The 12651-nt window shown below is 37.7% G+C and overlaps 1 protein-coding gene across 4 annotated transcripts in view; it reads right to left on the bottom strand.

The window, feature by feature from the left end:
• Positions 1-12651, bottom strand: part of Dcps (Decapping enzyme, scavenger) — a 91185-nt gene that overhangs the window by 55276 nt on the left and 23258 nt on the right. For all 4 annotated transcript variants that reach the window (XM_067151613.2, XM_067151614.2, XM_067151615.2 and 1 more), the window contains exon 2: positions 2160-2305. In XM_067151613.2, coding sequence (XP_067007714.2) covers positions 2160-2305 — 146 coding nt within the window. The remainder of the gene's footprint in view (positions 1-2159; positions 2306-12651) is intronic.

The following is a 12651-nucleotide window of genomic DNA, read 5'->3' as shown; positions in this document are numbered from 1 at the left end:
ATCTACCGACACGAGGCTGTCGTATTTGAGCACCCTCAAATACCACTGGACTGAGCCAGGATCAAACCTGCCAAGTTGGGGTTGGAAGACCAGCGCCTTAACCGTCTGAGCCACTCAACTCGGCGATCTGATATATTAAGTCACCCTAATTTTTTCCTAGAGGTTTAACGTTGCACTAACATAAAAGGTTTTCGGCAACACACAGATGGGAAAGGACTTGGATTCAGAATGCATCGACCGCGGCCTTAATAAAGGTACAGCATTTGCCCGGTGTGAAAATGGGAAAACACGGAAAAACATCTTCAGGGTTGCCGACGGTAGGATTCGAACCCTCCATTCCCTGAACGCAAGCTCACAGCTACACGACCCTAACAGCATGGCTACCTTGCTCAAAGTCACCTTATTCACTTCCACAAGAGTTTAGTGTTGTTACCATTGCTCTAGTGTTAATACATTTATTTTGGCAGTGTAGTTTTTGAATGTATGTTTTTACCTTATTGTTGCTTAAAAAGTTATGTCTGTATTAGAACAAAGTGTGTTCATTATGGAGGACTATACAAGGTATTCATCTGTCAAGGGAAACTGATTTTAATTCATTTGAAGATTTCCAAATATGAATATAGATTTAATATAGTGAAGAACTTTTAAACTGCAGGGCCCATTCTTAACAAAAAGGAATTTATGAGATGAATTGTGTTAACATAGGAAATGTTCAATGAAATAAGAGCTCTCTTGGAAAGAAGCCCCTCTAAATCTTTGTTGCCTGATACATCCCCCAATTTAAATCCCAGTGATTAGCGATGCAAATTCTAGTGCCTCTGCTGACACTGGTGTGCACAGTGCCAGTGCCAAGCATGTCACCGTGCCAAGACACCGGTGCCGCGGCAATGTCAGTATCACGATGACTAATTCATTGGACTCGTATAAAAACGTTTATGCTTCATGTATTGAAAAAAAAAAAAAAAGAACTACACATAGATATACCGTAATTTATATTAATATTTCAATGCAAAATAATCCTCAAATAAGATTTCTATTCACATTCAAGAAAGGTATTTTTTCCACTTTATTCGCTGACAGTCTGTTTAGTCTGTTAGTCAAAATTTACATGCACACACAATAGTGCTTTGTTCGGCAACAGTGCCAGCTGCCAGTGCCCGCCATACTGTCCGATGTACTCATGGAAAAGCAGACTTGATTGATGGTTCTTGTCCTTACTAACGGTATAGATAAGGTCAATATTCATGTCACAAACCTTTTTATTCTTGTAAACGTTTCACAGATTTATTTTTATGGCACCGGTTCAAAGTTCCGTCTCTGGCACCAGTGTCAAAAGCACGGAGCCAGTGCCTTCCTTACATCACTACCAGTGATTAATACACATGGTAAATGTTGAAAGGAAAAGTGTAAGCCAACAACCTTCTCACAAGAGAAGAATTACAGCATTTGGCAAATTATATAGAACATCTCACAGACGGAGTTTTGCAATGTATTTGCAAACCTGATTAGGACGTGCCGAACAAGTTTAGAGATGAGGGACTTCACTTAAATGACAGGTGAGTGCTTAGTGTTTTAGTTTCACCAAAAAGAGCTTTATATGACTACCATGATGAAATGAATGCTGCAATTTTTTAATACTGGTTTCAAAATCACCATTTTAAAAAATCTTCCTAATAATAAGAGATATGCAACCATATTGATCATGCAAGTTATCATTCTAGGCCGAGGCAACTGGCTAAAATCCCTAACAGATCAACCAATAAATCAGAAATTGTGGCATTCATGAAAAAATTCAACATCCCATATCAATGCCAATAAAGTAAACCTTGCTGGAGCAATTAAAGCAGCCCATATTAGTTATCAGTATGCAGTTGAAAAATCAAACTGAGGATGGTGGACATGAAGTGTTACGACTTTCCTCATACTGCAGCATCTTCAGTCTTATAGAAATGGTGGAGGCATAACTAAAACAAAAAGTGAGAAAGTGTAATACAACCCCTTAAGCAGACATGGCTAAAACCCCTGACTCAGCTAGGAATGAAACATGGAGCACTCTGAAACAAAGGCCATAACGCTGACTAAAAACCTAAAGAGCCCCATGTGATTCACAATGTATTGCTTGTTACTCAAGACAAAGTTGCAATTATGCTATTTTATACCTGCAGGTTAAATTGCTCCTTCTGTAGATGTGGCAAAGTCAGAGTATGGTAGAATTCTGGTGTTTCATCAATTATATGGACTGGTTGAGATTCATATTTTTGGATATGTTTCTCTGTAGCTGGATGAATTATTGTTGCTTTGATATCTAAAAATGAGAAAGATATATTAATACTGTACACTCAAATATTAACTTCTTTTACAGTGAAACAAATAATCAAAACAAAAATAATGTGAAAGTCACAATATAAATGCAACAGTGAATAGAAATCAAGAGAGGCAATAAGCTGGCCTATTCAGATTTTTGAAGCACGTCAGAAATATACAGTATGTAAAACAATATTAATTAAAAGGCCAATAAATATTTTCTCTCTCTTTGCAGTACTTACAGTACCTTTTTTTTTTTTTTTTTTTTACAATTTGCTTTGCGACGCACTGACATAGATAGATCTTAAGCCGATGATGAAATAAGAAAGGGATAGGAGTGGGAAGGAAGTGACCATGGCTTTAATTAGCTACAGGAGTGAAAGATTTCATCCAAGTTGATGCATCCCAAAATAGAAACAGTGAGGAAAATATAGAGGAATTCTTGGAGACACTTGAGGAGGTTAATCACCGATGTGGAAGTGATAGTCATGGGAGACATCAATGCGCAGGTTGGAAATGACAGAAATGGTAAAGAAGTGATTGGTCCATTTGGATATGGAGAATGAAACAGCAAGGGAGATAAGTTGATTGATTTTTGTGAGAGAAATGAAATGATTATAGGTAACACTTGGTTTAGAAATATCACTAGGTATGGCTGGGGTGAAAGGACAAAAACTGGTCGCTCCTAGTTTAACATCTTGCAATTTAGGACTCCGAAAGCTATTGAGTATTTCCTCTATCCAGGGTTATAGTCCATCCTGTACAGCTTCTAATTACAGGTAAGTTACCCTCATATGAAAAAGTTATTTATTACAAATTGCAGCTCAAATCTGCGCAATAATTCCTCATCAAAGTTTATTAAAAATATTCTTCCTAGCTCTGTGTAACTACTATTGTTTACAAGCGACGCAAGACGAGCCTGATCAATACTGTCTGTTATATCACTTGCTTTGTCTAACTGCTGCAATCCAGCAACGCACCCTGTAGCAACTTCCGTTTTTTACTGCTCCTTGCATCCTCTTCTTTTTTTTTTTTTTTTGCGTCGCACCGACACAGATATGTCTTGTGACGATGGGATAGGAAAGGCCTAGGAATTGGAAGGAAGCGGCCGTGGCCTTAATTAAGGTACAGCTCCGTCCGGCATTTGCCTGGTGTGAAAATGGGAAACAACGGAAAACCATCTTCAGGGCTGCCGACAGTGGGGCTCGAACCCACGATCTCCCGATTACTGGATACTGGCCGCACTTAAGCGACTGCAGCTATCGAGCTCGGTCCTTGCATCCTCTTGCATCCTTGTCTTATGTGTTATTGAAAGCAATGTCACACTAGGGGATAAACCAAGATACAAACGCTTCTTCTTTGTGGCGAGCTACAACTTGGTTCCCATGGTCCTCCAGAAAAATGAATATTAATAACGGCAAGCACACTTAGCAAAATGGATCAATTCGAGACACTCAGTAAATTACACCATAATTTCCTATAGTTTTATTCTTGTGGAAATCCGGTCACATGAATAATTACCACCATGTTTTCATACCTTTCCAGGCCTGTCTCATCCCGCATTTCTCCTTATATGTGTGGTAGTGGTGAATCCCAAAACAGCATATGAGTCACTATGTCTTTTATTCCGAGTCCCTTGCTCTCTCATACATTTTGCCATGCCCAAACTGGCTCACGCTACCCCCCTTGGAACTCCAACCTCCCTTTCGCGCCTTCCTTGACTTTGAGACCTGGTATATCGCTCTAATGCTCGTTATGCATTAAATAATGGCCCTATCACCATGAAACGATATGGTTCAATAGGTAGGGTCCCATTCTCACAGACACGCAGGTCGCCTATATGACGAAAACTCGAAAGACCAGCACCAGGCCTTTTCGGAGGCTACACGCCATTATTATAATTAAGTACTAAATTCTCTTATTAGCTGTAGATTGTTTGTTAGTGGAAAGGAATTCAAAATGGCTCAGGTTTCATTAACATAAACAATCTTCATAAAGCTGTAATGGTTTTTAAAATGCTTGGCTTAACAAAAATTGACACTAAAGGGGTTAAATGAGACATTCATAACAAAAGTAGGACATCCACAATGAAAATATAAAAAGGAATGGACAAAAAATACTACTTTTTGGCAACACAGGAATTGGCATCAAGAGTGCGTGGTGAAAGGAATGAGTGACCAAATAAAAGAAGTAACTTTGATTTATTTAATTTGATTCCTACATATGAAGATAGATTTACACACTATTTGTCAAGTACAGTGCTGATATCTTTGCAGCTACCTACTTAAATCCAAAATGGCCTAATTATCTCTGTGACAGACAATATCTCTGATGGAAATAAGACCTGATATTTCCAAATCCCTGTTTGTTGAACCATTACTTCAAGAAGCTACAGACATCACAAATAAATCTTTAATTTCAACCCTGTTTTGTTATGTTACGAATGATGAGCAACTTTTAGGATTTAATAATACATGGGGGATTTCATTCAGCTGTAGCTGGGTTGTAAACACACAAACTATGAACAAAATAGAATGAAAAATATTTTGCTAAGCCTTAAGTAGACCAGCTGTTTCTTTTTCTTCAAAACTGCGAGCAGTTATATTGCCTTAGACAGGATGTGAAGAAACAGCTTCAAAATGTTACTTATACTAGGTGAGATGATAACACTGCCCTGCGATGATTTCATTCCTGCCACTCTGTATAGATTTTTAGGGTGGCATTATTTATCCCCGCATCACATCATATTTCTTCAAAATCTGATATTTCTTCTTTTATGCATATTCAGTACACCCACGCATATGTTATTTTGTTAGAAGTGTTGCCTTGAATAATTTTTCTGAATTTATTTATTAATGCAAACTCCTGCAGCTGTTTGGCAACCCTGCATAATCCCACTCGAAGCTTAGGTACTAGACGATATAGAAAATAGGTTAGAGTTTCCAAAAGACAAACTTATCAATCTCTCCAGTGCAGCAGTTGCTTATAGTTTTTACACAGATGGGTCAGACCCTACATCCAATCGATTTCAAGTAGCTTAATGTACCTGTTGGGGGACACTCAACAGTAACTTGTGTATGAGGGTTTGGGTCAATACCGTACGTTTTCGTTTCCGAAAAAAAATGAGGACAAATGTCATGAGGCAGGATCCGCTTTGGACCAAGTGGAGGTCATAGAACACTAAAATGCGAACACATTTAACTTAAACTTGTCAGGTCCACAACCTAATAATTTCCAAAAAAACTATGAATCCCCCGATTGTAATGCACCGCGTGTATACTTGATAAGTTGCAACCCCGTCAACTGGAGCAGTGGCCAAGTGGTCATCGTACTTGTCTACGAACCGCGACGACAAGAGTTCGAGTCCCGCCACAGACATACTTTTTTAATACAAATTAAATGATTATTTCAGGGAATGTGAAGGTAAAAATGCTAATAAAAGTAATAATCAAATTGAAGTGGATCTTTATTTTCTACCTCAAATTAATATATATATATATACATACATACAGAGAAAGAGATCCAGCAGTAACTGTGAGAACGTTTAGGCCTATATTCATTTCAAGTACTGCAATTTGCGTAATATTTTTGTTCCAATTTTTAAATAACGTTCCCTGAAGCGAGACTCGAACTCACGTCTACGACGTTCGCAGACAAGTACAATGACCACTATGCCACAACTCCCAAGTATATATGCCTTGCATTGGAATTGGGGACTCATCAATTTTTCAGAAGTTATCAGATTGCGGACCTGACATTTTTAAGAAAAATGTGTTCGCCTTTTAGTGTTCTATCGCCTCCACTTCATCTGAAGCGGATTCTGTGTAATGACATCTGACCTCGAGACACTTTTCATGTAGACCTAATTGAAGGGGCAAAAGATCTTCATAGGTCGACGCCCCAAACAAATACCATTTTTTTTAAGAAAAAAAAGGCCTAATTGTAGGAGACTATGCTCACGAGTGTAAGAAAAGAGTGTGTAGTATCCTACAAAGAATTCCTGCTGCCATTGCAGCATTTACAAGGCACTACATTATTTTCCCCGCAATAAAAGAATGCCCGAAAATCATTCAAAACATATCACTTATCACATTTTCCCGGTGATGTAGGAACCTTAAAATATGCTATATAAAATGTTGTAATATAACAGTCCGTTATTTCATTTTTTAAGCACACTCACATAATTTTAATTTAAAACTATAACAACATTTGTCTCGCATTCATTATAATAACGCTTTTGTTGCCCCTTACTTGACATGTTGACTTCTTTTTTAGTGGTCTCTGCTAACCATAACCTATAATAATATCAACCCTGTGTCTGTGTGACAAAATACTATTTCAACACGGCACTAGGAGCGCTATATGTAAACAAACAAAAGACGCTTACTGCCAAACGCATTCAGAAATCTTATGGAAATATGTTAATTTGTCTTTAACTATTGTTCGTAACAAATGTTGGAAATGTGTTCGTGAAACAGGGTACTTTTAAACGAAGTGTTAAATTAATAACATTTGTTAACCAAAATTTAACATAGAGTTGAAGAAACTGGGCCTTAGAGTTGATAACACTCTACAACACAGCAGGTTTTGCTAATTAGTGCCATTCTGTTCAAGTGCTCTCTGCGCTTCAGTCTGGGTCATATTTCGCTTGCTGACGAGTGTCTTGTACGTGAGTGACATACTGTGTTAATCTTTATTTTTAATCAAATCTTTATACTGAACTGATAACATGTCACATATATCCATGCTATGTGTGTGGATAAAACAGCGAAGCAATATAATAGAGTTTGTCAGAAAGGCCTACTGTGCATACTTCGGCATCAAACTGGGAGACCAGGACAAGGCGTGAAAACAAAGTTTATAGGACCTGTATAGTGCAGTTAAACAGCGAGTGAATAGTGAGCGAACAGTGCTGCCATTTGGAATACCAATGGTGTGACGACAACTACAACCTACAGACCACAGTTCTCACTGCTACTTCTATTCAGTAAATGTGAAGGGTTCTAAAAGTAGGAACAAAAAAACTTCATGGTGCCTAGGGCGGACGGTAACAGAGGCGTGCTGAACGTATCCTGGAATATACAGTTTGCACAAATTTTCTTGGGCCCTTGGCTCCCTAGTGTCAGATTGGCAGAGCTTGGTAAACTTCTTCATAATCAGAGCTAACAACTTCAACTGTGACAGCCCTACAGCAGTGCAAGCAGTACAGTGCAGAATATTATCCAAGGTCAAGAGGCCTACTACGTTTTAATAAATTAATTAATTTCGTCTTAACATTCTAACCACAGATTATCATGGTGGGTGTTGAAGAACTGAATTACTACTGAGTAAGATAACTGATTTTAAAGGCTTAATTACTCTGAACAACAACCCCATTAAATTAAATACATACTTGCATCTTCATTATAGACAACCAACCAACCAACCCACCCACTACTGATCTGCATTCAGGGCAGTCGCCCAGATGGCAGATTCCCTATCTGTTGTTTTCCTAGCCTTTTCTTAAATGATTTCAAAGAAATTGGATATTTATTGAACATTTCCCTTGGTAAGTTATTCCAATCCCGAACTCCCCTTCCTCTAAACGAATATTTGCCCCTATTTATCCTCTTGAATTCCAACTTTATCTTCATTTGTGATCATTCCTACTTTTAAAGACACTACTCAAACTTATTCGTCTATTAGTGTCATTCCGCGCACTTCTTCCCAGCCCAAACTTTGCAACATTTTTGTAACATTACTCTTTTGTCGGAAATCACTCAGAATAAATCGAGCTGCTTTTCTTTTGGATTTTTTCCAGTTCTTGAATCAAGTAATCCTGGTGAGAATCCCATACACAGGAACCATACTCTAGTTGGGGGTCTCCTTCACATCCTTACTACAAACTATAAGTACTCTCATAACCATGTATAGAGATCTGTACCCTTTATTTACAATCATATTTATGTGATTACTCCAATGAGGACTTTTCCATATATTAAGACCTAGGTACTTACAATGATCCCCAAAGCAAACTTTCACCCCATCAATGCAGTAATTAAAACTGAGAGGACTTTTCCTATTCGTGAAACTCACAACCTGACTTTTAACCCTGTTTATCATCATACCATTGTCTGCTGTCCATCTCACAACATTCGAGGTAATTTTTCAGTTGCTCACAATCCTGTAACTTATTTATTATTCTATAGAGAATAACATCATCTGCAAAAAGCCTTATCTCTGATCACACTTCTTTACTCAAATAAGAAAACATAAAGGTCCAATAATACTGCCTTGAAGAATTCCCCTCTTAATTATTACAAGGTCAGATAAAGCCTCTCCTACTCTAATTCTCTGAAATCTATCTTCTAGAAATATAGCCACCCATTCAGTCACTTTTGTCTAGTCCAGTTGCACTCATTTTTGCCAGTAGTCTCTCATGATCCACCCTATCAAATGCCTTAGATCAATTGCGATACAATCCATCGGACCTCCTGAATCCAAAATATCTGCTATATCTTGTTGGAATCCTACAATCTAAGCTTCAGTGGCATAACCTTTCCTAAACCTGAACTGCCTTCTATTGAACCAGTTATAAATTTTGCAAACATGTCCAATATAATCAGAAAGAATGCTTTCCCAAAGCTTAAATGCAAAGCATGTCAAACTTACTGGCCTGTAATTTTCAGCTTTAGCCTATGCCTATCAACCTTTCCTTTATACACAGCGGCTTACTACAGCAACTCTCCATTCATTTACCATAGCTCCTTCATGCAAACAATAATCAAATAAGTACTTCAGATTTAGTACTATACCCCAACCCAATGTCTTTAGTATATCCCCAAAAAATCTTATCAATTCCAGCTGCTTTTCTAGTTTTAAAATTTTGTTACTTATAGTAAATGTCAATGTTATCATATGTAAATTTTAATACTTCTTTAGTATTATTTACCTGCTCTATCTGGACATTATCCTTGTAACCAACAATCTTTACATACTGCTGACTGAATACTTCTGCCTTTTGAAGAATCTCACATACACACTCCCCCTGTTCATTAATGATTCCTGGAATGTCTTTCTTGGAACCTGTTTCTGCCTTTAAGTACCTATGTATACATACCCTTCCATTTTCACTAAAATTTGTATGACTGCCAATTATGCTTGCCATCATGTTACCCTTAGCTGACTTCTTTGCTAGATTCAATTTCCTAGTAATTTCCTTCAATTTCTCCTTACTTCCACAGCCATTTCCTTCTTAGTCTCTTTATTTCTCTGTTATAATAAAGTGGGTCTTTACCATTCCTTACCACTTTTAAAGGTACAAACCTGTTTTCACATTCCTCAAAAATTGCTTTAAACCAATCCCAAAGTCTGTTTACATTTTTATTTACCGATTTCCACTGATCATAGTTCCTTTTTTTTAAACTCTCTCATGCCTGCTTTATCAGCCATATGGTACTGCCTAATAGTCCTACTTTTAAGACCTTCCTTCCTATCGCATTTATCTTTAACTACAACAAAAAAGACCAACCTGCAATGCCATTTTATAAACATGGGCTTGTTTGAGCTGGCAATATTCACGGCGGATGGCAATGATTGAAGACGGTGTACTCCATGTTTTGAACATCATTTTAAAGTCTATTTTGTTTGTGTAAGTACTGTAATAACCAGTGTACTTTATGTTAAACTAGCTGATGTACCCGTGCTTCGCTACGGGATTCTCAGAAAGACTGACTTTGTGGTTTTCCTAACTGAAATCAACATAGGTCATTACAAAAACGTAAGTATCGAGCTCGATAGTTGCAGTCCCTTAAGTGCGGCCAGTATCCAGTAATCGGGAGATCGTGGGTTCGAGTCCCACTGTCGGCAGCCTTAAAGATGGTTTTCCGTGGTTTCCCATTTTCACACCAGGCAAATGCTGGGGCTGTACCATAATTAAGGCCACAGCCGCTTCCTTCCACCTCCTAGGCCTTTCCTATCCCATCGTCGCCATAAGACCTATCTGTGTCAGTGCGACGTAAAGTAAATAGCAAAAAACAAAAAATAAAACGTAAGTATGAATGTAGCGATTAAAAGCAATGCTATCATATAAAATACTCGATCAAATGGAAAGCCGCACGTTTTACCACTTTTAACGAACAGTGCTGCGGTTAGATTGCGGTGCCAATCTAATAGTCCAAAGTTCCAGAGCTGGGATGACCGGGCCGCAGATTGCCATGAACACTCATCTGTCATTATTCCGCTAAATATGCACACTGTTCATTCCAATCAGTACCTCAGAGTAGGGATTGAATAGCCCGAATGCTATGATGATCCAGTGTGTTACGTACCAGTAGTATCAGAAAATTTATAAACCAGGGGAATGGCATGCTAAAGAAGAAAGTTATCTAACTCACCAGCTACTTCCCACCAATATTCAGGCAGGCTGTTACACTCTGTCGAATGGGCGAGTTGACTGTGTGGTTAGCGGTGCGCAGCTGTGAGCTTGCATCCGAGAGATAGTGGATTCGAACCCCATTGTCGGCAGCGCTGAAGATGGTATTCCGTGGTTTCCTACTTTCACACTAGTCAAATGTTGGGCCTGTACCTTAATTAAGGCCTAAGTCACTCCTAGCCCTTTCCTATCCCATCGTCGCCATAAAACCTATCTATGTCAGTGCGACGGAAATCAAATAAAAAATACGCTGTACGCAACAGTAATCCTATCTACCGGAGATGAGGGGCAACAGAAGACACAAAGCACATCACGACAAACAATGGTCAATGTAATGTCATTGTTGATCAGTGTTATGAGCTTTCTATATTGTAGGCCTACACATTTAGTTTTCTTTCGACTCTGTGATTTATAAAATATTTTATACCATAAACTGTAGTTTCTTATTCTCCGACTTTACATACCGATTTTCATTAAATACTTTTTACCCATTTTCTCGTTACTCGGCGCTGATATGGACTTAGTAACAAAAATTCAAATTCATGAATATCTTGGTGATCATATCCAGTACGGTAACAATGTATATGACATGAATAATAGGAAATTTAATACTATATAACCTTAGTTATCTAGCATTCATCGACTACACTTCTAATAAGAAATATTTCAGAATTACATTTTAGGCCTTCCCCTAAACTACCATTTCACTCAGCGTGAATAAAATAATTTACAGCCTAGACTATAGCGACTTATTTCCTAACTTTGCATACCGATTTTCATCAAGATAGGACTACTAATAACAATATTTGAGAATTAAATTTTAGGCCTTCCCCTAAACTACCATTTTTCTCAGCGTGAATACAATTATTGACAGCCTAGATTGTAGCAATTTATTCCCCACCTTTGCATACCCATTTTCTTTAAAATACGACCACTAATCACATAAATAATTGAGAATTCAATTTTAGGCCTTCCCCTAAACTACCATTTCACTCAGCGTGGGTAAAATGATTTATAGCCTTGAATGTAGCGGCTCATCCCCCGACTTCACATACCGATTTTCATTAGACCACTCATAACATAAATAGTTGTGAATTCAATTTTAGGCCTTCCCCTAAACTACCATTTCACTCAGCGTGAGTAAAATAATTTATAGCCTAGATTGTAGAGGCTCATCCCCCGACTTCACATACCGATTTTCATTAAATTCTCTTCAACCGTTTTCTCGTGATGCGTGTACATACATACATACATACATACAGACAGACAGACAGACAGACAGACAGACAGACAGACAGACAGACATTACGGAATAGTTAAAAGTGCATTTTCTTGTTACTATGGACATGACCGATACAGAAATACCATTATTTTCAAATTCTGAGCAATGTACAGACAAAACTCTTATTTTATATATATAGATGTTTTAAATGTAGTTAATCATCATTGTGTTTAAGCACTTTCAAAGTTAATAAATGTTACTCAAAACATATTTCAGTAAATGATTTTGTTCCAAAACATCCTAACTCCAACTTACATGAGATAATTACGACCATTTCCATTGATAAGAGATTTTTAAAACAGTAGGTCAAGATGTGAATAGAAGTAATGAATGAGATTAAATTACATTATCATCTAAATTTAATAAAGTTATAAAAAATCATGATTGTTGAAGTTTTGTATTTCAAGGATTTACATCACTTTGGAGAAATAAGCTCTTCAATTTATCATTTAACATCCAATTAACAATGCTGCTGGGTTGTAATAACTGGTTTGCCTAACATAAGATATTGTTTTAGTTTTAAGTTCTAACAGCTCGTGGGGGCCCTCCGGACTTGTGTGGAGGGTGTGAGGGAAATCAAATACCCTCTCGTGGACCAAAAACAGGTATTGCTAGAAAACTTCTTGAGGCATTGTGATTGTTACTAGCCCAA

The sequence above is a fragment of the Anabrus simplex genome, chromosome 7 (assembly GCF_040414725.1).
Source record: "Anabrus simplex isolate iqAnaSimp1 chromosome 7, ASM4041472v1, whole genome shotgun sequence".
Lineage (NCBI taxonomy): Eukaryota > Metazoa > Arthropoda > Insecta > Orthoptera > Tettigoniidae > Anabrus > Anabrus simplex.
This window is presented reverse-complemented; position numbering and strand designations above follow the sequence as displayed.